Source organism: Acipenser ruthenus, chromosome 49, assembly GCF_902713425.1.
Source record: "Acipenser ruthenus chromosome 49, fAciRut3.2 maternal haplotype, whole genome shotgun sequence".
In the NCBI taxonomy this organism is placed as follows: Eukaryota; Metazoa; Chordata; class Actinopteri; order Acipenseriformes; family Acipenseridae; genus Acipenser; species Acipenser ruthenus.
In genome coordinates, this window is record NC_081237.1 from 6,377,362 (window position 1) to 6,401,113 (window position 23,752).

The 23,752-nt window shown below is 43.7% G+C and overlaps 2 protein-coding genes across 3 annotated transcripts; both read right to left on the minus strand.

Moving 5' to 3' along the window:
• Nucleotides 1-983: 983 nt before the first annotated feature.
• LOC117431905 (mitochondrial import inner membrane translocase subunit TIM44-like) lies at nt 984-13,069 on the minus strand. Of its 2 annotated transcripts, none has more exons than XM_059015062.1 (13): nt 12,280-12,317; nt 12,034-12,141; nt 11,587-11,760; nt 11,310-11,390; nt 10,596-10,745; nt 9,235-9,371; nt 8,740-8,825; nt 7,345-7,437; nt 6,766-6,890; nt 5,576-5,626; nt 5,057-5,146; nt 4,467-4,577; nt 984-1,908 (listed from the first exon to the last, which is right to left on the minus strand). In XM_059015062.1, the coding sequence occupies exons 3-13, from the start codon at nt 11,668-11,670 to the stop codon at nt 1,789-1,791; spliced, it is 1,128 nt and encodes a 375-aa protein (XP_058871045.1). In that variant the 5' UTR covers nt 11,671-11,760; nt 12,034-12,141; nt 12,280-12,317; the 3' UTR covers nt 984-1,788. The 2 variants fall into 2 exon arrangements, with proteins under 2 accessions (XP_058871045.1, XP_058871044.1); XM_059015061.1 differs by lacking the exon at nt 12,280-12,317 and adding an exon at nt 12,966-13,069 and having other exon boundaries at nt 985-1,908.
• A 1,286-nt stretch (nt 13,070-14,355) lies between these two features.
• Nucleotides 14,356-23,570, minus strand: LOC117431904 (heterogeneous nuclear ribonucleoprotein M-like). The gene is made up of 16 exons (XM_034912299.2): nt 23,372-23,570; nt 22,238-22,419; nt 19,433-19,485; nt 18,695-18,702; nt 18,514-18,607; nt 17,965-18,177; nt 17,685-17,838; nt 17,356-17,405; nt 17,198-17,261; nt 16,914-17,036; nt 16,637-16,678; nt 16,209-16,286; nt 16,015-16,113; nt 15,331-15,902; nt 15,067-15,118; nt 14,356-14,783 (listed from the first exon to the last, which is right to left on the minus strand). The coding sequence occupies exons 1-16, from the start codon at nt 23,419-23,421 to the stop codon at nt 14,620-14,622; spliced, it is 1,998 nt and encodes a 665-aa protein (XP_034768190.1). The 5' UTR covers nt 23,422-23,570; the 3' UTR covers nt 14,356-14,619.
• Nucleotides 23,571-23,752: the final 182 nt, after the last annotated feature.

A 23,752-nucleotide genomic window follows, 5' to 3' on the forward strand; every position in this document is an offset into this window, starting at 1 on the left:
AGAGCGTGTCTGTACATGTATCTTTGTCAGAATGCACGTCAGTGAATTGTTACGTGTGTGAGCGAGTGTGTGTACGCTCCCCCCCCCTCAAACGCCAGCCCTTTGTTTGTTGTCTGTAGGATCGGTGTGAGCAATGGGGCCGCTGCCCGAGCGCTGCCGCGTCAGCAGATAGAAGCTGGGGGGGATTTATCACGCGGGACAGCCGTGAAATAACCTGGCTAGTTAAGAAGAATATGAATCAATGCGTGTGTGTTACACCCATTTATTACATCCCACCCCCAGCTTCAAGGCCAGCGCTGCCTGCCATCAATCTGTGGGACAGACGCCCTGTCATCTGCTGAATAGGGATCCTGCAAGGAGGCTGGCCTGGAACTAGAACTAGCCACTCGGACAAGGGTCAGAGGCAAGTGGCCCTGTGACTGGCGGAGTCAATGACGGTTAGAGAGGAGGACTGGGAGGTAAAGTGGCCTAGCGGTTAAAACCAGAGGCAGGGCTGTCATTAAAAGACCAGAAAACCACTTATTTAAACATAACCAGCTTGGAACCAACCGACCCCCACAGTTTTGTTTTTTTTTAAGTTTCTGCAAAACACAGGAATGGCTTTTGGTATTTGATGATACAGTAAAACTTATATTATTATTACTTAGTCATTTAGCATACGCTTTTATCCAAAGCGACTTACAGAGACTTGGGGGTGAACTGTGCATCACAACTGCTGCTGCAGAGTCACTTGCAATAGGACCTCGGTTTTACGTCTCATCACCCTGTCATTCAGAACTACGCTTTACATATTAATTCTGAAGTTGTTTTTTTTTTAAAGATGTTACAGTATAAAAACAGGGCTGGCAATAAGACTCCTATGGCATGGCAGTTTCACTCATTCCAGGTTTTACTACAAGCTTGGTTATCCACCATGTATACAGTAAAACCAAGAATGGATCAAACTGCTATGCAATGGGAGTCTTATTTCCATCCCTGTAAAAACAAAACAGGGCTACTTTTCTGGGCCCAAGCTACAGAGACAAGACTCCACATGTTTTTTGGTCAAATGAGTTTACACTGGTTAAAAACACCAGCACGGACGTTTATTTAATACAAACAATACACAGAGACTGCGCGCTCCCATGTAACAGAACTGGTGCTGCAATACCCGTATTCAACACAAGGGGCAGGCTACCAACATACAGGGGCAACGTTCTGCTGGAAAATCTCTCCCCAGGGAAGAGAGGCAAACGGTTGTCAGTTTGCACCAGGCACAGTGTTGACAAAAATACACAAGAGTTCCACCACACCCAACAGAACCCAACGATTGTGCCAAAGTGTGCGCAGTCGACAAAATTCATCTCGCATGTAACCCAAGCCTCCAGATGCTGGATTCTGTCCGACTCTCATCATCCTGGAAACTGGCAAACTCTGTGTGTGTTTGAGTTTCAAAATCCAACCTTATTTAAAACCTCCTTAAATTATGGCACCATCAACCCCCCCCCCCCCCCCAAAAAAGTCCTATTTGATTTGACGTGCGTGGTAGCCGTGTTGGGCACTATGATACAATGGCAAGGCCAGTGGCCAGCGAGCCTCCATCTGGATGTAAACTGCTCCAGTGCCCCTCAATGACTTTGCAATCCCGTGGTCAGACAGACCACTACTGTGTCCCGAGGGCGAGTCGCGGGCACTGAAGGTATCCAAGGTAGTGGAACTGAGTGGCAGTCGGGGGCAGTGTTTGTGGGGCCGCCGCGGGGAGTAGAGGAGCCGTCAGCCCCACTGGCCCTGGGTGCGAGGGGCCCCTGCTCAGAGGACCTGCTCCTGACTGGAGGCGGAGATGTCCAGCAGTCTCCAGGCTGCGGAGGGGTTCAGCTCGTCCTGATCGCGGCACAGCGCCCACACGTACATCATCCGCAACACCTTCTCCTGGAGGCACAAGCACAGGGAGAGCAGTTAGAGAGACAGGCAGGGAGGGAGGCAGGCAGGCAGGGTCATACTAGGCATGCTGGATTCCGTTTAGTTTTAATTGTTTTTTGGATGTTAACATAGTGAGAATGTTGGTAACCAATCGGGTAACAGGGAATAAGAAGCCATCCTTCAGTTCAAAATACCTGACTACAGTATTATCGTGTATTACGAGTCACGTCCCCATTGGAACCCATTCGCAGCAACTACACTTATAATGTGTAGATCTCACACTCAAAACGTTCAAACCACAACAGGGCCTATTATGAACAGATTAAATACGATATCAGCTTTTTGTCTTTTTTTTTTTAGATTCAGATTTATTGACTTAAATCTCAATAGCTACATCTAATCAAGTTAACTCTTGGACTCCTTGAATGACAGACCCGACACAACAAACAGTGTGTATATAGACCATGAATTGAAACTGAATATTAAGAGAAATGACCTCACGTTGTGTAGTTGCTACTATATAAACCCCAAGGCTAAGATCTAGCTTTCACAGGCATATTTCTGATGAAACGCTGGCAGAAATGTCTGGAGAACGTTATGCTATTAAAACACCCCTAGTTTACAGCACTGCTTACAGTTTGTGGACTTGGTGGTCAAGGATTGAGATGGAGAAAGCCAAGACAGAGAAAGCCAAGGGACTTGGGAAGGAGGCAGACTGGGCAACAAACCCTGACACTGAACCAGCGTTCCTGCTGAGTGCAGAATTTTGTCCTTAAATGACCAACATCCCGCAGCTCACTGCGGTGCACATTCAGCGCAGAGCGAGCAGATTTATTCCCCCGTGAAGGAAGACAGACAGTAACTGCACTTCACTACCTGATCATTATCTCATGAATAAGGAGAGAGCAGGAAAGATTTTAAGCTGGCTCTGCCGCTGCCATGTCGTGTAAAAATCAGACACAATTAACCCAGCCGCTGAAACCCCTGCTTCAACTCTCTCTACCCTCCTCCCCTTCCCAGCCAGGTTTATACCCACACAGCTCCCTCCAACCCTACACAGAACGCCTGCCTCGCCGTCACACTGCTCACCCCCCTACCCCCTCAGTTTCACTGGGCCACACAGCTTACCTCTGCCATGCCTCTCCAGTGTACATGGATCTTTTCAACACAGACTACACAGGGTAGTTTGAGATAAGCATGTGATGCGCACTTTTTAAATTTGTATTCGTTAAAAGAGTTTTATTAAATCCTGCCGCTGTCAGATTTTTTTTTCCATTCCTTGCAGTATCTGGCAGACGTTGTCAGATCAGCCGACAGCTACAGAACATGGCTATAAATTGTAATGGGCCAGAGAGCCAGCAATCCCAGCCCTGCCTGCCTGCCTGTCTGCTAATCCCCCAGCGCCACCGCACTGACATCCCCGTGCTCTCACAGCTCGCTGGTCAGTCTGCCTGTCTGCTGAGGGGTGAGTAATCCACAGCTTGGATCACTCACTTTTCAGAGAGGAAACAATTCAATCCAGCATGGGTCAGGATTAAGGCTTGCGTCACATCATAAGCTTCTGAAGTGCAATCTCACAGCCCAGGGCCGAGGGTGCTGGGGGGCAGGCAGTGTGGCTTACTCATTAGCAGAGGCAGTCCGAATCTGCAGATAACGGATTTTACTGAGAAAAATGCTTGATATATAACATTGGAAATAGCTAACTCACAAATTGTTTGATATGATTTTGTTTGCTTGATTTACATTTTTAGAAGCCATTATTAATACAAATACAGATGCTGCCACAGAACACTCTGCAGATATCCACTTCATTTGCCACAGATCTGGACTGCCTCTTCTCATCAGGAACTTGAGAGGCAGTGCCAATTAATTAAGGGACTTGGGGCACTATTCACGCAACTTAAAGGACTCTTAATTCATGTTTTTGGCACAGTTTTTTAAGTCCACTGTGATATTTTAAATTAAGTTGTGCAGTGTAGGGACCTTTATTCAACTGTTTTTAATCATATCCTGATGTAACTTTCACTATTATCTGCTGTATTATTGAATTGTGGTTTGTCACACTTGAAAAAATAAAAAAATTATTGTATTTCTTGCTCTTATTGTATGACTTGTATTGTAACACTTGAATGTATTTGTATTTGCTTGCGATTGTAAGTCGCCCTGGATAAGGGCGTCTGCTAAGAAATAAATAATAATAATAATAATAATGTTTGAGGGTTAGAGGTTCATTCTCATTTTTACATTTTATTTATTTATTTTTTAAGCTCGGTTTTATATAAGTGGATTTTTAAAGACGATTCCAGAGTTATTTGAAAAGGAAAACTTCTAAGCCTACCTCAAACAGTTGAGAAAAGGTTTCATGAACTGTTAATTAATCAAAATGGGCAGCCCTGAACAAATCATCCACCCAACCCCAACCCCCTCTCTCATCCCCAACCCCAACCCCCATCTCCAACCCCAACCCCAAACCCCTCTCCCACCCCCAAACCCCAAACCCCAAACCCCAAACCCCAAACCCCTCTATCACCCCCAAACCCCCAAATCCCAAACCCCACTGCACTCACCGGGTCTCCCTCCACCACCTCTCCCTTGGGTCCGCGGATCACCATGACCAGCTGAGCCTGAAACGTGATGATCAGCACCGGGCCCTGCTCCATCATCTTCCCCAGGGCCAGCTGAGAGAGATGGAGCGCAGGGTTAACAATCCACACACACACACACACACACACACGCACGCACGCACGCACACTCCATTGATCACAATTACAATTACCAGTATTCTGTTAAAGTGAGCTTCTCGCAGTGGCAACAAATTGCTGAAATTGAAGTCACTGCTAGTCAATTAAATTGGTTTCAAAGCAGTTGAACAATCACAGCGCTTAATGTCTCTAAAATATCAAATTCCTATTCCTTTGAATTAATCACAGTCATTTTGTATTCATTTAAAATCTTAATAGTCCACCTTCTTTCAACAAAGCATTCCCCAACTACCAGCGTTGACCTTTCAGGAACGTTTCTGATGACTCAACACTGAAAATAAAGGTTGGGTTTAGGTAAGCAGCCATTTCTACAGTACATGGATGCTGGACAACGTCTTGTGACAAACGCCTGGGCACAGTGTGCACAAAACTCTTCTGAATGGTGAGACACTCACGTCAATGTTGTCAATGTCCAGGACCTTGGAGTGGAACATCAGTCCCATGGCCCGGGCTTGCTGGATCGGGTGAGCCAGCTGGCTGAAAGTCTGACAAAGAAGACAGAGAATCACAAACATCATCTCCTGGACGTGAAGCGCCTCACACACTGCCCCCTGCAGGCCTAAGCGTGTGACCTCTTAATTACTATTGGTCCATTAATAACAGATTCACCAATCCAAAGGACACTGAAAAAATACTGTAAAAAAAAAAAAAAAATGTATATACTGACAATGACCCAACATGAATGGAATATGCATTATCTTTTTCTATTTAATATTTTTTACTTACAGATAATAAAAGGCGTATGCATTCTGCATACCTGCTTAGTCTTCTTCAAATGTATTCTACTGTATTAGGCAGAGCCAGGAGACCCGGCCCCCCTCATTGGTTTCTCCACACATGGGTGCCACACAGTGTGTCTGGTTGTTTCTAGCTACACTACAGGTCCAGGAATTATATCTGAAGTTTCAACTCACAGCTTCGTAACACCAGTCCTTCAGAACATCCAGCTCTCCTCGGATCATAGCCTGGAGACAGAGAAGGGAGGAGCTGCTTGCTTACTAGTATTACACCTCCTTAGTGCTTCACAGGTCTTTTAATTGTCACATGCACTAGTTCTGCATCAGATCAAACCCCCGTCAAATAAACTAAGGCTACAGACTGATTACATGTTGAAAGCTGCCTGCCATTTAAACTGGCATGCACATTTTCAAGGAAAAAGTAGACTTTGTTAAGTATTTATAGGCAGACTCCCGCTGCATAGCTGTTTGATCCATTCCTGGTTTTATTAAGAGTTTAGGAAGACACACCTGAGCTTGTTACCTGTAAACTGTGGCTAATCAAGCTGTTAGTGAACCCTGGAATGGGGGAAACTGCTATGCAATAGGAGTCTTATTTCCATCCCCGAAAGGTACTGTATACAGTGGTGTGCAAAGTTTCAAAATAACATAAAAAAGCAGTGAAACATCTTAAATCAATAAATAAATACAAGATAAAACTGTATATTTTGGGTTAAAGGGTTAGTAAAATGCTATGCCGTTTGTTTTTCGTTTACCGTTTAACTCTATACAGCCTAAAATAAACAGCACCCCATCACTTTAGCTCACAGCTTTCCACTGTGAACCTACAGCTTAACATATCCTGCAAACGACCTACAGCAAATGTTATAAAATCACAGAAAGAAAAAGGGCTCAATTAAAAAGCCATCCAGATTACATTCCTGCGCTTCTTTCCTTTATTACTACAGAACCCATGGGTATACATCTACGTTAATTACTGCTTCTGTTTTGTAAGTTTTTTGATTGCTTTACAAAGTCCTCCCCAGCCAGATGAGATGACCTTCCTTTGCCCTCTATCTCTCTCTCTCTGTCTCTTAACAGCAGGTCTGAGTTCCTGAGTAGAACTGCAGACTTAACAGGGTGACCTGAATGCAGCGTCCTATTCATCTCAATGGCAAGAGCCTTAGGACGAGAAGCAAGACTGCACTCCTTATGCAGCCCATACAGCTGAAGAGCGCAGTGTGAAAGCAGAACAAGATGTCTTGACTAATTGAATGCCAGCGGGAGTGCTGTGGGCTTCGTTCTCTTTCATCTGTGCATGATCCGATGCACACACACACACACAGGCCCCACGCTGGCGACTGTTACAGAATAGCCAGGGTCCCTACCTCCAGGATATTGGGGATAATGTCCTGCTCGCACTGCTTCAGGAACGCGTCTTTATCGAACGTGGGATCCACTTTGAGGATCTCCGTCAGAACCTCGGACATTTCCGTTTTGGAAAATAACCCGCCTGTTACAGAAAAAAAAAAAATACCATGAAAACACAATCAACGTATTAAGTGAGTCAGTAGGGAGGTATTGGTATATCTTTCAGTAAATCAGAAACACTCTGATCTTGTATATGTCGTGAGTTCTATTTTACTTCAGGGTTGTTTATTAATCTTTTCTCCCCTGAAAATCACTGAAGCGTTCTACCCTTGATACGACTTCGTTCACAGTCCTGACTATAGACGACAATCAGGAAGTCAAACCAAGTTAGAAAACGAAACAAACACATCAGCGCCGTGTCTTACTGCTATAAAAGCATTTGTCTCGCAGTCCAGCAAGAATGGACGTGAACAGCAGCATACAACTCCCATGTGCACAAGATCAAACCGCCCCATAAATCCGAAGTCTAATCGTTTGCCATTGGATTTTCCGGTATTATCACAGCTCTGTCTGAGGCTGCCGAGAGGGAGGGTTACCGATCATGTCTGTGACTTTGTCCGTGACTGCCCGGGAGGCGCGGATGAAAGCGTTGTCACTCTCATCGTACTTCATCTTCATCTCGAAGAACCCTGAGGAAAGAGGAGGAGGAGGGAGAAAAAGAAATGAGAAAGCACTGGGACAAATCCATTCTAGAAGACTTCTGCTCCCGACAAAAAAAGTTTCTCAGCTTAAGAACACGGGACGAACGACGAAGAAGGAATCAGTCAAGCAGTTACCTTCTTATAGTTTATGACCGGGTTTTGAAGCAACGATAAAAAAAAAAAAAAGACAAACAGAATCTGCTTCTGTTCGTTAATGCCGCCGGCAGGAGTCTTTGGTAACCTGCGACTCTCCTGACCGTTGTAGAGGTTCACACAGTAAACAGGTAGTTTTCTTAGAAGACACTGGTCAGGTGCAGTAAGGACATTCCTAACAGTGCTGTTGATGCTGTGACACTGACACACTGGCTCAGGGGAGCCCCTGGGAGCCCGGAAGTCTGCATACGATGTTAGATTTACGAGCCCGTCAAAAACATTACGTTTTCTGGCCCTGGAGACTCTCTGCCTTGCTCTGCGCTCCAATCTCCCCCCCCCGAGCTCGTTAGACGGGCTCATTAGCCGCAAGGTTAATGGGGAATAAACTGAGACTGGAGACTCTGTGTATCACTCACAAGGTTCTTCACAGCTACAGCACATAATAATGTATTTTGAATTTCAATAAACAGTAATACTACACCCCAGGTCTAAAAAGCTATACCAGGGCAGGGATGGAAATAAGACTCCTATTGCATAGCAGTTTCACCCAGTTTTTAATACGACCTTGATTAGCCAGTGTGTAGGCAACAAGCTCAGGTGTGTCTTATTAAAAACCAGCAATGGATCAAACTGCTATGCAATGGGAGTCTGATTTCGATCCCTGCTTCTTAGAGAAGCAATAGCATCACTATTATATTCTTGACAGGGACAGTTTAATAGGAAGTGCTTTTAGCCCCACCTAGTGGGCTCACATGGCATTGCAGCTTCTTGCAGGTCAGAATGTAACTTTTCAAGCAACAGACAGCGTTGTTTAACAAGACCATAAGAGACATGCTTTGAGAATTAGTTGCTTACGAATTCAGCTAATTTCGGGTTAGAAACAGACCAAGACAGACGACATTCAGCGGGGAATGTAAAAAAACTAAACAAAATGAAGCTGTGAAGTAGACAAACGTTTCAGTGTACTAGATACCTAGTGTGCAAGACAGAGAGGTCCACTGACATTGCATGAACACAGCCACAGACATTGTGCAGTATAAGAACTGGCTATCTGTTCTGTCAGTGGAGGTAGGATGCCAGAAGGGCGCCCTCTGCTGTCAGCACAGAGAAAGACTCAGGAAGCAGGAAGAGCCTTACTATTGAAAACCACATTGTTGTCTTTGAAGTCCTTCCACTGCTGGTACCACTTGGAGTCCTTGTGCAGTACGACCCCCATGGCTTCTCTAGAAAAGAGAGAGCACAGGATTAGCCATGCCCAGTCTCAGGACGTTACTAAGCAGATTTTAATTCAACTGCAGAGCATGCAACCCTTTGCAATCGAGTACCCTTATTTTAATGTTTAAAAACAAGAAAACAGATGACGTACTGGCATACAGAATTTAATGCAGCATCAATGACTACATGAACAACAATCTGCATCTAGTTGCAGTTGAACTCCCCGATTCATTCTTCCTAGTTTCACATGCGATTCCTTCTCGCTACACAAGCTTGCACACGACTTGCTGCACTCTAGAAAGACCCTTCTGGTATACACTAGGAGGCGTGCCTGCGCAATGCTATTGGATTCTCAGCAGGTATCATTCTGCAGGATGATCCGGCATTCATCGTGCTTGATGGAGTGGAGGGACCTACTCATTGGGTTCGAAGACCTTGTCCTCTGCAGCTCCGGACTTCCCCGAAAAGTCGGTCCTCTTCCTCAGCCGGGAAGGGGGGCGGTACGAGCCTGTCTGTCCCAGGACGTCAATCTCCTTCTTCACAGTCTCCACTCCCTGCAGACACAGACAGACAGTGTTCAGTAAGGATGGGCATGCAGGCAGCTGGTGTTCAATAAGGCAGACAATGTTCTGCACAGTGATTGCAGCTAAACATCCCACTGAATGCAGTACAGGGAGGGCAATAAGACTCCCATTGCAAAGCAGTTTGATCCATACGCTAATCAAGCCTGTAGTAAAACCTGGAATGGGTGAAACTGCTGTGTTATATCCATCCCTGCAGGGAGGCAATCTCACAGCTCAGATTGAAGTTGTTTGACGCTGTCTGGCTTGAACTCTCATATATGCATAAATTGCTTGAAAAAGTCCCTTATAATGAGTCCTCTCATGTTTCATAGGCTTTGGGGGTTCATTTCAAAGCTTAATAAACAATGAGAGAAATATCTGCCGATGCACGTTGACTTAACCCACAAGCTTGATCAGCCATGGTGTATCGATAAACAAGCTGAAGTGTGTAATTAAACTCGTAGGAAATTCAAGAATGCAGGGAAGGGAATAAGACTCCTATTTCATAGCATGCAATGCCTGCATTCAAGTCAAAACACAAAAGCAAAATTGATTTTGGAAAATGATTACATTGAGGACATGCTCTCAAATTACACCTGCAAGATTTTGAAAATAACCCACTTTGTGTTGAGATCTTGTGCATTGCATTGGGTTAGTAGAATGCTGGCGCTCTGTGGTTCAGGGCTACATTAGGGGTAGTAGAATGCTGGCGCTCTGTGGTTCAGGGCTACATTAGGGGTAGTAGAATGCTGGCGCTCTGTGGTTCAGGGCTACATTAGGGGTAGTAGAATGCTGGTGCTCTGTGGTTCAGGGCTACATTAGGGGTAGTAGAATGCTGGCGCTCTGTGGTTCAGGGCTACATTAGGGGTAGTAGAATGCTGGCGCTCTGTGGTTCAGGGCTACATTAGGGGTAGTAGAATGCTGGCGCTCTGTGGTTCAGGGCTACATTAGGGGTAGTAGAATGCTGCAGCTCTGTGGTTCAGGGCTACATTAGGGGTAGTAGAATGCTGCAGCTCTGTGGTTCAGGGCTACATTAGGGGTAGTAGAATGCTGCAGCTCTGTGGTTCAGGGCTACATTAGGGGTAGTAGAATGCTGGCGCTCTGTGGTTCAGGGCTACATTAGGGGTAGTAGAATGCTGCAGCTCTGTGGTTCAGGGCTACATTAGGGTTTGCGAGTGCTGGTATTAAACGCTCCAGGTCTGCTCTGGCTGTCACCTGAGAGATGGCTCGGAAGGCTCCGGTCTTGCCCAGTTTCTCTCCGCTCTTGCTCACAGACTCGGCTGAGTGTTTGGCTGTTTTGGCCGCCTCCTCCACCCCCTCTTTGATCTTCTTCCCGAGGTCCGAGCGACCCACCTCCTCCAGACCCTGAGAACACAAACAGGGTTGCAGCCAAGCTGTGGAGCACCAGAATTTCCACAGGAGAGCCATGAGCAAAACACCAGAGAGATCAAACACACCTTACTTCAGTGAACAAGGACGGGGAAGTGCTTTACTAGAAGTGTAAGGGGCTGAAATATGCTTTCCACTGACAAGAAGTGGACCTGCAATTCTCATTAACCAGGAATGGACAGTACGGAGCTCAGGGTAGTGATTATCTGATTATGTAGAGAAGCTCTCCACAGACCAGGGTCATTTGGTGGTGGTGATCGGGTTACTTTACCAACAAGTGAGAAAACAGCTGCTTGGATTTGTGATAACTGCTGCTTCAAGCCACTGGTCCTGAGAAAAATCCAAGGAGCAGTTTATTCACTTGGGATAGAAAGTTAGCCTGATCAACAGTAATGCCCCCTCACCATTGCATGCAGTGCTATACAAAAAGCAAGGTAATGATGAGGTTCCTGATTGGACTTGCAGAGAGCCCACACAGACTTTGACAATGGCACAGCTGATCAGACAGGACAACCACACACAAAGACGCAACCACCTCACCTCCTTCACAGTTTCCGACAGCTCTCCCAATTTCTTCTTCAGCACCTCTGACGTTTTCACAGTTTCTGATTCAATCGTTTTCTTGAAAAAAAAAAAAAGTCAATATTTCTACACAAAGCGATAAAGCACCCTTCTTGAACAAGACGGGAGTTTAATTCTATACGTTTCACGATTTCTAATAAAGCAACATTAAATACTGCGGTGCGCAGGGCTCCAAACAGCGACTCGCACCCTCCTCCCCTCACACACAGAACCACAGCGGCGTGTCGGGACTCACGTATTTCCGCCGGGCTTGCTTCAGTGCATCCGAATCCTCCAGTCTCTGGGCCTCCTCCCTGAACTTCTTGATGTTCTCCTTCATCTCCTTGTTCTTGTTGAGCTCCTGCTTGAGGCTGTCCACGAACTCGGACAGGAAGCCCTTCCGCCCCCCGCCGCGCGAAGAGTACTGCACCTGGAGGGAGGGGGGCAATCAGAACTCCTAAACCTGCAAGAGCTCAGCTAAACCACCACAGCAGCCCCCAAAGTCTAAATTCATCCTACAATCAGAACAAGCATTTCTTAGTTTCAGCACACAGGAGACATTGTTGCTATTTTCTTTTTTTTTTTGGACTCCATTATATATTTCACGTTTATATTAACAGACCTGCTAAACATCACCAGCACACACAGTGAATGCACGGTGTTTCTCTTTGCATGTTATTTTGCACTCTGCTTTCCCGGCTACCTGTGGCAGTGCTGTGGGGGGCCTGCATATCCTGTACACGTGGGCTCTGTTGAAGGAGGACAGGTAGGATCGTGCAGATAGGACACGGACACTCCGTGCAACACAGAGCTGAAACACAAAGACAAACAGCATGTGAATCCAGCACTATATACAATCATATATACACACACGCGCACAAAGTTTAGAGAATGCAAAACAGTTGTGCGAGGATAGATCTGCTGGATTTCCAAAGCTTGCGTCACCTACAGAATTAGTTAGTTTTCTCTAAAATGACTGAACTCATCAAGACAGCAACACGCAGACAGACCCTCCCTCTACTGCGCTGTGCGCCACAATAACCGGAAAAGGGTAACAGCTTTAAAAAAATACATTCAAAACTCGAGCATCTGGTTGCGGTGAACTTCTATTTTAAGTTGTTTACAAACATAAGAGATTGGTCATTTTTACATTCTGGATACCGTTGTGGATCATTTAGGTGAACATTCGCGTGTGATGTGTGTGTGTGTCTGTGGTGAGAATGTAAATTCCACTGCATGCTGATCAAGAACTCGTTGTCATCTAACAGGGCGACATACCGGCAGGTCGTTCGCAATCTCACTAAACCATGATTACTAAGCTGCTAACTGAACAAAGCGACTCTGTGTACATAGGCTTCGGACAAAAGGCGCAAACCGCATCCCAAACTAATCGGCATAGTGTTTCATTGTAAAACAGTCTCTTAGTTGATGGCATTAAATCTATATATATCATAATCTGCACTACCTTACACTGCTGGCCCACTCTAATCACAGGCTGCAGTGTATGGTCTAGATCAACATTCACAAAACCACTCGTGTGACACTCATTCCTACATGTGATCGTTTTTTCATATTACAAAAATGGTTTAAAAACATAACAGCAGCGTTTTGTATTCGTTTTTTTTTAAATCTCACCTGGTAGCACTGACACAAGGAGGCCGCCATCTTGGATACAATGTGTCTGACCTTTCAGCAGCTGACCTTCACGTCACTGCAGGGCGGGGCGGGGCTATTACACAACCGAGCGAGCCACGCCCTCTTTACGCGCCCTACCCACTTTCCTTTCTCATGCGCAGAAGCCCCGTCCCAGCGGTTACCTGGCTCAGCGGGCAGTATGAATTATGTAAAAAAGATTACATCGAGGCTGAAATAAATGCACATCTACAACAGATGGAATTAAATCCCTGCTGGATACAGAAAGTGCTATAATACTAAAGCCAGGTGATTGCTGTCTACTCTAATTGAATATAATTCCAGTAAACCTGCACTGCGGTTCTATATGCCAGTTGAAAAAACATTGTGTTCAAATTCTATAGCTAATCTACCTTTTTTCAGACTAAAATAAGGATAATGAAAACTAACAGGAGGTGTTGTGGTTGTTTCTAGAGCAGGCTCTCTGCCTTAATAAAATCAGATGTATTTATAGAACTGCCCTTTGTCTTAAACTTACTAGGTTTTACAAAAAATACAAGCTGCTTTTTTTTTTCCTCCACATTTATAGCAAGAAGCCCACAGCTTTATATTGTGTAGATGAATTATTATAAATAATGAGTAGTATTTGTGTGACAAGAAGCTGTTAGTTTAATGTACTCTATTCCCAGTACAGGTCAACATCCCCATCTTTAAAGCTTTACCAACATGCTCAACTCAATCAGGGTTGAAACAATCCATGCTTCCGAACCTGTGCAATTGAATCGGATTAAACCCTCAAAGCCGATTCCAGCTCAACACTGGTTTACAAAACAGGGTAATTAGAGGATTTGGTAATTGATTCCTCAAACAGGCATTTTGAATCCAATTGGATTGTTCATATAAAACAAGGCACTTACCATTCTAGAATAGAATTCACTGCTAATTGAAGCCAATTTTCTGTCCATCCCCAAAGAGAGGGTCTTGTATATAATGTATGCTAAATGTGGAGTGTCATACCAGGACATAAGCATTGTACCATGCTCAAGTCATAAGCAAGGCATATTTAAGAGGTCTCCATGATATATACAGGGTTATGAGAAAGTAAGTTTGCCACATCTATGCACCACATTATTAACTGTGGGATATGCAGGTAGAGTTAGGTGTAAAGAACCAGCAGTTGTAGCTCCATCATTGAAACAGGAACTTTATTGACTTGAGACTCCGTAACCAAGAGAGAGCTGTGGGCAAAGCTTCAGGTCTAGAATCCAAATCTGTGCACACATTTTTTTTCAAATTTCTTACCCTAAAATGACACTGTTGCATCCAATCATATGCCATAGCACAACAGTGGTTTTAAAATTATTGAACATTTTAAAAGAAATCCACACCAAAATGACAGACTGGGAATTTTATTATCAAAACAAACCACTGCTTACAGAAACAAAGATGTCAAAATGCATCAATTTATCCATTTTGGAAAATTTAAAAAAAAAAAAGCAATTAAAATACCAGTTTAAAAAAAATAATAATTTGGTCACAAATTGTGAAGCAAGCATAAAGTTTAAAATAAAAATATATTTTAAACTGACACAAATCACCAAAATATGGGGGGGAGGGGGCGAGGAGAGAAGGGTAGCCGGTTGCCAGGGATATGGGTTTATGCATTCCTGTCGATCCGGACGTCAATCTCCCTCCCGCTCAGCCGCGTGCCGTTCATCAGCCTGCAGGCCCGGTCTGCGGTCTCCGGATTCTCGAAGCGAACCACCCCACATCCCTTCGACTTCCCATTCTCCATTTTAATATCGGCATACTGCACGTGGCCTGCAACATAAAACACTGTGAAGTCAAGCTAACCGCTGAACAGGAACAGTACAATCAGGTAGAATTAAACAAACCTGTACGCATTTTAAAGGCAATCTGGGTGAAATGAATTAACATCTCATATCACAACTCAACCCACTGTCATAACCAAATGCTTATTTATTGTGGTCCACTATAAAAATTGTTATATTTTTTTTATATATATATATATATATATATATATATATATATATATATATATATATATATATATATATAAATGCTTAATGTGCTACAAACTTACCACATGAGCTAAAGGTGTCCTTCAGCATTTTCCAGGTAAAGTCAAAAGGAAGCTGCATGGGGAAAAAAATAATAATAAAATTAATATAAGGGTTAGCCAATGACACCAAACTCAAATCCATCAGAAGTGTTTATTATAACCATTACAGTTCAGGGTAAGACCACCTCAAATTTTCTAATACTATGTGGCAGGGGATAAAATCATGAAGAAAATTATAAAAAAAAAAAATAAACCAACACACACAAGACCCAGGGTTATACTCACATTTCGGACAAAGATCTGGCAACCCTTTCTGGGATTGGCTCCTGGCCCTACCCCAGGTCCTCCAACTCCTGCACCAGTATAGGCATTGCCGAAGCCACCGCGGTCTAGTTCTACAGGCCTATCAAACCCAGCTCCCACACCTGCAGAGCCCATGCGGTCCAGGCTTGAACCCATGCGGTCAAGCCCAGTGCTGGGGTAGCGATCCAAGCCTGTGGCCCCCAGACGGTCAAAGCTGGAGCCCATGCGGTCAAGACTGGAGCTCATTCTATCCATGCCCAGGGGGGCCATGTAATCCATTCCAGAACCCATTCGCTCTAAACTGGACGGGCCCAGACGGTCATACCCAGCAGGGCCCAGACGGTCCGCACTGGAGCTCATACGGTCCAGGCCAGATCCAAGGCGGTCCATACTGGGCCCCAGCCGGTCTAACCCAGAACCAAGCCTGTCCAGATCAGAGACACGGTCCATCCTGTCCATGCCCATTCCAACTCTGTCTAGCCCTGGCATCCGGTCCATTCCCGAGCCCAGACGATCCAGACTTGAGCCCATGCGATCCATACCCAGAGAGCCTCCTGGGAAAATAAGGGGAGGTAGGGGAAGAGAAATATATATTTTAAAAAGGATGGTACTCTGACTAGCACATCAAGAAAAGTTGATTTTGTGGAGATACCACACAGTACTAACCCATTCCTCGGTCAAAAGAATCTCCGTAACCACGAGACATGCCCATATCAGTCCTGCCAAATTCTCTATCAAAGCCTCCTCCCATTCCACGGTCCATTTCTGAAATAAAGAACAGCAGTCAGGGAAATGATTCCAGAAAGCAATTAAGTTAATTGAAAGAGATTGCTCATAACATGATTCAATATGGCACCTACCACTCATCCTCCCCATTCCAGATGGTCCAAAACGATCCATACCACTCATGCCACCACCGCCATAGGAGCTGTCCATGCCTGGAATTCAAAACAGACAACCAGTTTAGTGTTGTCACAGACATACAAGTCTAGCAAAATATATATTCTATATTTATTTTATCAAATGTTACATGTAGTAAAAAAGGAACACTACCTGCCCACTAATGAGGATTAGGCTATTAATAGGGTTAAACAATCCACTTATTTAAAATGTTGTGACAGTAGAACAAACACACAGGAGTTAACCAATAGAACAGGATCATCTTCCATTCAGCTCAATAGAAGACTAATAGTTTGGTCCAGAAGTATCCTGCAGTTTCACAGATTGTGTCTCACTGAATCTAGTCAGACTATGCCTCAGAAGAACAAGTTATCAAAAATGCACCTACCTCCCATTCTGCCCATGTTTCCATAGCCCATTCCATCCATACCTGGGGAAGAGAGACCACATCAGATTTGTTTGTTCATTGAAATGACACTCCTTTACAAAAAAAAAAAAAGCCTACAAAACAAAAGCTACTACAGATGTTGAGAATTTAAAACTTCAAAAAAAAAAAAAAAAAAGTCTTCACATGTTTTCCAAACCACAATAGACTGGCCATAACATTTGCATGGAGTGTATTCCCTTACCACCACAACACAATCTTAAAGCACAAATGCCCTCACCTCCAGGTCCCGGCCCTGGTCCCATGTTGCCCATTCCACCTCCTCCACCTCCTCTGTTCATCTGGTTAGAGCCAATGGGCTGTCCACCAGGTCCAAGACCCAACCCAATTCCACTGAGGCCACCTACATGAAGAGTCAGGATAAGTCATTAGCTTACAAGAGAGCACTGATGAAATAAGAGCAGGAAAAAAAAAAAAAAAAAAAAACTAGCAGAGGCTGAAACCAGCATCCCGTTTCAAGTAAGAAATACCTTCCGAAACTGAATGCAATTTATCAATACTTACGAGGAAGCTGTGGAGCTCTTTCCTGAGGTGGAAAGTCACCTCCCTTTGGCAAGGACTTTTCATCCTGTACAGGAGAAAGGAATGTATTGTAATGATTCAGTGCACACTACTGTATTTTAAATTTTCTATAATGTTTAGAATGAAAAACTCCTACTTACCAGTTTAACATGCATGGGTCTGTTGAAGAGCTGCTGGCCATTGAACATGGCTGAGAGATAGTTAAGGAAAGTTCAAGCTGTTTAAGAGGAGATTTCATTTACTGCACAACTAGATTGCTTACTCCACCATATTGACTGCAGCCTCACAGCAACAATTTCACTGACAAATCAAGCTCTTACATGGGGTGAATTTGCCATTACATCTCTAGACTTGCACTAGAAAATGCTTCATATTATTTCTGTAGAACTTAAAATACTGACCCCGCTTGATACACACCTGCCATGACCCTGCCCCCCCCCCCTCAGAAATATATTCTTATGAAGGATACAGATTGCCTGCACAGCTTCGATGGGCATCTCAAAGGTGACTGTGCCCATCCCTCTGCTCTTCCCATCCTTGTCCTCCAAGATATCCGCACGCACCACAATTCCTGCCATGCCAAACACCTCTTTCAGCTTCTTCCAGCCCACCTTGTAGTCCAACTGTGAAGAGAGGAGACAGGTCAGTACAATGCACATCTTGCAATAAAGCCCCACGGTGATTTTAAAGTGGTCATATTGTATCACTTCAGGAATCAGAGAAATGCAGCCCCACCCCCCCTTACTTACATTGGCAACAAAGATGGTGCTCCCAATCCTGCCAGCCTGAAGCCCATGGAGCAGCTCACTGGGGATGTTGGGGTTGTTCATGAGGCTAGGGGGAATGTTGACCATTGGGGGCCCACCAGGACCAGGACCAGGGCCCATTCCCATCCCCATACCACCAGGGGGGCCACCAGGAGCTCGCTGCACAGCCCGGCGAGCAAACTCTCCATCCAAGTCCTGGGGAAAGAAAGAGGTTAAAACAGTTATTTGGCAACACCTTGGTGCAAACACAGAGCACTTCACAAAATGTCCATAGGGATATTCATGCAGGACAAAACTGACAAAAAATTAAATAATTGTATTTATTTGGACTACACAACTCAAACTGCATCCATGGTCTCCTGGATAACTGGTATGACCTAAGCTTGTATTTATATTTATGCCTCCGAGCAAGACGTAAACATCCTTCCGACACGTTAGGATTTCTCGTTTACTTCCATGTCACCTTGCTTCATTAAGACGCATGGTAGTTTAATTAGCCACAGGTAGCTACAGTCTCCTTTCAAGTCTTACCTCTTTCACTTTAAGAGGCCGTCCGTTCAGGTTGTGTTTATTGACCTTCTCCACCGCCTTTTTCATTAGCTCTTCAGTTCTAAACTCTACAACCCTGTAGAACAAAATCAGCGTTATCACTACTGTCAAAGCACCAGAACAAATTGGGGTGGGGGTCAGATGCATTTAAAAGTATACTTACGCACAACCCTTTGTTAGCAGAGGAATCCATTAGGGAATAAAAAAAAAAAAAAGAAAAAAGTTAACATCCTGCATTGTTAAAACAATCTATTTTTTGGAATTTTTTTTTTTTTTTTTTTTTTTTAATACATACCTGGGTGCAATGCTATGTATATTTCAGAATACTCTAATTCTTCAAACAATTTCACAAAACAGGACGACTTAATGTCAATTTCCCCAAAAAAAATAAGTCTACCATTTTATGGCAAACAAACTCCACCTGTCTTCACATTCTGAACTGTACTAAGCCAGCCACACTTCAAGACATGCAAGCTAAATATAAAATGGGACTTTCCAACTGAATCCAAGTTTTCAAATCAAGTTTCAGAACTACTACACCAGCCATGTATGCGAATACTACTTACAAATCACGTTACAATGAAACCATTTAACAATCCCAAGTCAAGGACACAATTTATAGAAAGCTAAAACGATCCTGGGCATTTAGCATCCAACATGGTCACAATCTGTAGCCTCCAAGTTCTTAAGGGACATCTTCAATTGAGTATGGGGCCCCCAAGTTGCAAAATGGGACAGGTTTTTATGTTTCCCCAAACAGGCACGTAACCTTTCAGGTTGAATTTCAGAGAAGTGTGGACAGTATACCTCAAGAGTTTCAGCTTACTGAAAAGCCCAAACATTGACAGAACAAAAAGAGAAACTCAAACTTTTCGAACGGAGGTTCGACTCTTTCACTTACCCTCGATTTGCCTTCCGCGTCCATTAAGTGTTCCACGTATGTTACCTCACCCACTACAAATCAGAATCCAGACGACACACACACCAAGGGAGAGAAGCCAAGAAAACAATGGGGGTTTAGAACAAACATCGACAACCTTACGTTGTGGTGAGCATGGGCTCAGTCAGCAAGGCCAGTGATTTCTACAGTACCTCAGCTACCCAAACACTTCTGGTACAGGTTTACAAAGAACTTGTGTACATTAAGGACAAAAATAAATAAAAGAAACAAACTTCTTATCTTGTCCTTGTTGAAAAAGTCCCAAGAAGCCACCTGCACTACTGCTCAATTAAAAGGAATGAAATACCAATTCAAAAAGGTAGCAACCACCTGCTAATGGCAAAAAAGGATTACCTAGACTAAACCTTTTAAAAGCCATTTGCAAAACAGATTTAAGGAAAGAGGGGGTTTTACAGACTACAGATCACAGCCAAAATTGTAATTTCACAAGATCAATCCAGATTACTTAAATAAATGAAGACTCAGTCTTTACGTCACAAAACCATGTCAACATGGGGGTGGTCTGTATGGGCAGTCATGATTACATGATGTACAGCTGACCACTACCAATACTAGTTTAAAAACTATCAATGTATGGATTGTGCTGCAATCCCCAGCAGCCAGCTACAGGATCAGCCTGTCAATACAAAATGAACAAGGACCTAACCTTAATATGCCAATTTGAGGAAAGAGACCCAAATTATGTTTGGGGGGGTGAGGGAGAGAATAGGAGCAAATAGCTTGACCAACAATCAACTAGGTGAACACGTCCTTTAGGATTCCAGAACAGCCTTAACAGCCAATTAAGCAATTACCCAGACCTGAAACAAGGACAAGTTTAAGAAGCACCATTTCTTTGTAGACCTGTACCCCCCACAAATTCCTGCTATACACAGGGCAGCAGCCCTTGATATCAACTGGTCATTTTATAACGTTTGTCATATGGCTTTGCAATGTGATTTCAAGCAGGCACAACACTACCCATGTTAAACCTAAAAAAAAAAAAAAAAAAGAAATATTGCAATTAAGGCCACACGGCATTTATGCAAGTGTAGCTAGAAGTAAAATCAGATACTTTAAGGGGGAGGGGATTAGACCAATTAATATCTCCACTGAGCACTCAAGATTTATCGTACAAAGCTGGTTTTATTCCAAGCTACACAGGTAGACAAACTCGGGTAAAAATGTGCATCAGGGGATATGGGGTCCATGAACACCAAACTAGAACACAAGTTCCAGTAAAGGTGACAAGTACTGTGCTAGAAAGACCAATGGAACTTACTCACTGGCGCAAAAAAAAAACAAAAAAAAAAAACACACCTTTTATTTTGATCTTAAATGTTATGTCAAAAGGCACCACCCTCATAGGACTGCTGGTTAAGCCAAGTGTCATAAAACAAACCTGACAGCCGTTAAAGCTTTTTTTTTTCTATATACAAAATACAAAAAGCCTAGTACATATTACATTGATCAAAAAACACCACATTCTTTAGGTCAGAGTTCCAAGGGCTCTCATCTGTCACCTCCTAAAAAACAGACCCCTTCCCCTCCCTTTACAAAATTTAAATTTCACTCTACACCCAAGTTCCACTTTTAAAGACTACATAAAAGAACGTCAAGCTGTAAAAGTGGTTGGAAACCAGTTCAGTATAGACAGAGGGATGCCAAATCCTCAAATCAGGTGACAAAGTACCAGTAAACCAGTTTCACACATTTCACATTCCTGTTAACGTGTCCCCCCCCACCCAACAAACCTCATTGCAGGTTATTAAAATGCATATCAACCAACAGAACTGGTGTAGCTCATATCAAACCCAATCCCAGGTTTAAAAGCTCCGTCTTAATGGCTTTGTCCGATGCCACCGCCGCCCCCAAAAAATAAAAAACCCTTCTCCACTCGCCCCCTTCTTGCCACTAGAGGAAACACACATTATTGACATTTCAGTGGCTTCAGAGTTTCTCCTGTTGGCTACATAGTCATGAACATGTCTCACGGCCTCACTGATGCAAAGACAGCTGACCACCACAAAGTGGGGAGAGAGGATACTCTCATTCTGAAGAAGCAATTGCATTATAAAATGTACAGTAGACAAATATCAAACTTTGCCAAGAGGACTAAAACGTTTTACTTCAAAAGAACAAATCTCTGTATTGCAGCATTTCAACTTCAGAAAACGTTACTTTCCACCACTTGCCTCCCTTGGTAACATGTATAACAGACAATCAAGCTGATGGAGATGGAGTGTTCTCCTAACCAAAAAACTTGGTTTTATGCCTTTTTCTGGAGTGAGAGGCCATGCAAACAATGTTCAGGCATTTCGGTCCCTTTGAGTCAATAGTTTAATACAGGAGAACACTGCATCTCTTTACAACAACGTAAATCCAAAAAGCTCCTTAAGTTCTGAATAACCAGGAATATGCACAATTGAGGGATTATGAACACAGAACAGGGGGAGAGGACTGCAGTTCACAAGAAACACATGCTCCACCACACTGGTCTAGATACACCATAGGCACAGCACAATCTGCCAACAACCAGGGATTCGGTCATTTAGTTGCTGGTATAGTTCACTTCTTGTAAAAACAAAAGAATCGCACGCAGCAGCAGCCTCCTACAAGTCCACTAAAGCCAACAAACTGCGGGCCTGGAGGCTGAGAAGCGACATCTCCTTTTCCAGCAGTGTCCCTTGCTGTTCCGCTGCACGTAACCTGGTTCAAAAGAAACACACTGCCTCACCCTCCACCCACCGAGACAATGGCAATTACCTTTCTCCTTCATCAGGTCTTTCAGAGCCTGCCATTTCACATCGAAAGGGATGTTGCTGACAAACACTCGGAATCTCCTGTTGGACGGGTTCCCCCCGTAGGGTTCAAAACGACTGACGCCTGCTCGCTTCAGGGGCCTTTCTTTTCGACTTGCATCGTGGTTTGGCTTACCGTTCACTTCACTGTGTGGGAGGTAAAAAAACAAAAACGTTGCGTCGTTAAACAAAACCACACGACAGATAGGACGCCCGTAGTTTACTGAACACGGGAGGGGGGCGATGACTCGTCCAATACCAACTTTCATTGGTTGATCCTCTCAATACAATGCCACACAACTACGACTTACGCCATTTTTCGTTGTCAAAGAAACAGTAATATATTAACTGGAGCTCGATTACAAAAGACAGCTTGCGGCCGACATTTTTATTTTATTTTATTTTATTTTTTAAATATAAACCCAAGTTCGCATGTTAATACACTGACCGCATTTCGGCGTTTTTAAGTTAAATGACTGTAGAAAGAAATTAAAAGTCTCATGCGAGTTCCAGCAGCCGGTGAACAAAGAAAACAACCGCGGGTTTACACGCGTATTAAAATCATCTAAATGCTGTCGCTAATTCCTTGTAAACTTAACAAAACGTTACTAAAGGCGACGAATCTTCCATGCTCAATAATGTATACCCTCATCTGTATCATTTCTCACATTAATCTCGCTTTTTTTGTATCACCCGCATCCACTAAACGGCCTAGACAAAGGATAGGCCTACATTTTAAGTAGCCCACCCCCTCCTCTAAAAACGTGTTACTTCCATTTTAAAACTACGCATATTGGAAAAACCTTAATAATAATAATATCAAGCTACTGCATAGAATGGAAAAAAAAAACTACGATACACTTTTTAGGTTTTTGACTCGGGACTATCATCCACACAAATCTAATTTATGCAAATACCATTTGGATTTGTATCACTTCACAATGAATAAATACTTAAAATGGGTTTCGTTTATGTACATTCATGCTTGCGTGTTCATATCGTGTCGATTTTCTTCGTCAATTGCAGGCAAGTCTATTTTTTTTTTTTTTTTAATTCACATGTTTGAAAAAAAAGAATGGTTTGTTGCAGAGACACTTACCCCAGGCCTGGCTTCTCCATCATATTTTCAATCGGCGCTTCTGCTGACATGTTGACGCGGTTTTCTCGTTCGTCTCTTTCCTAACAGAGTAACACGATTCTAGTAAGTTTCTTGTTCAAAGTATTCTGGTTAGGTTTTAACTCAGTAACGCCTTTTTACAAGCTGCCTCTGTTTACAAAACAAAACCACAACTCCACTCCAGGTGAAATGGCGGCATTCAACGCAGATGCAAGGATTATATAGTGAAGAGAGCATGCTGGGTAATCCGCGTCCCCGTCGGCATGACGAAGGCGGAGTTGTCTGCACCCCGCTTCTCCTGCAAAATGCCTGCTTTTGTTTTAAAGCACATTTTTCATGAGCTTTGATTTACTTGCGCGGTCT

Bases quoted from the DNA above. Each gene is read 5' to 3' on its own strand.
- LOC117431905 (XM_059015061.1), bottom strand. From the start codon at position 12,995: ATGGCGGCCTCCTTGTGTCAGTGCTACCAG. The intron at 8,826-9,234 runs GTAGGTCCCTCC...TCTCTTTTCTAG, and splicing joins AAGGTCTTCGAACCCAATGA to AGAAGCCATGGGGGTCGTAC. The intron at 5,627-6,765 runs GTAGGGACCCTG...CTCTGTCTCCAG, and splicing joins TTATCCCCAATATCCTGGAG to GCTATGATCCGAGGAGAGCT.
- LOC117431904 (XM_034912299.2), bottom strand. From the start codon at position 23,421: ATGTCAGCAGAAGCGCCGATTGAAAATATGATGGAGAAGCCAGGCCTG. The intron at 22,420-23,371 runs GTAAGTGTCTCT...CCTCCCACACAG, and splicing joins ATGGAGAAGCCAGGCCTGGG to TGAAGTGAACGGTAAGCCAA. The intron at 16,114-16,208 runs GTAGGTGCCATA...TCTTTATTTCAG, and splicing joins TGGAATGGGGAGGATGAGTG to AAATGGACCGTGGAATGGGA.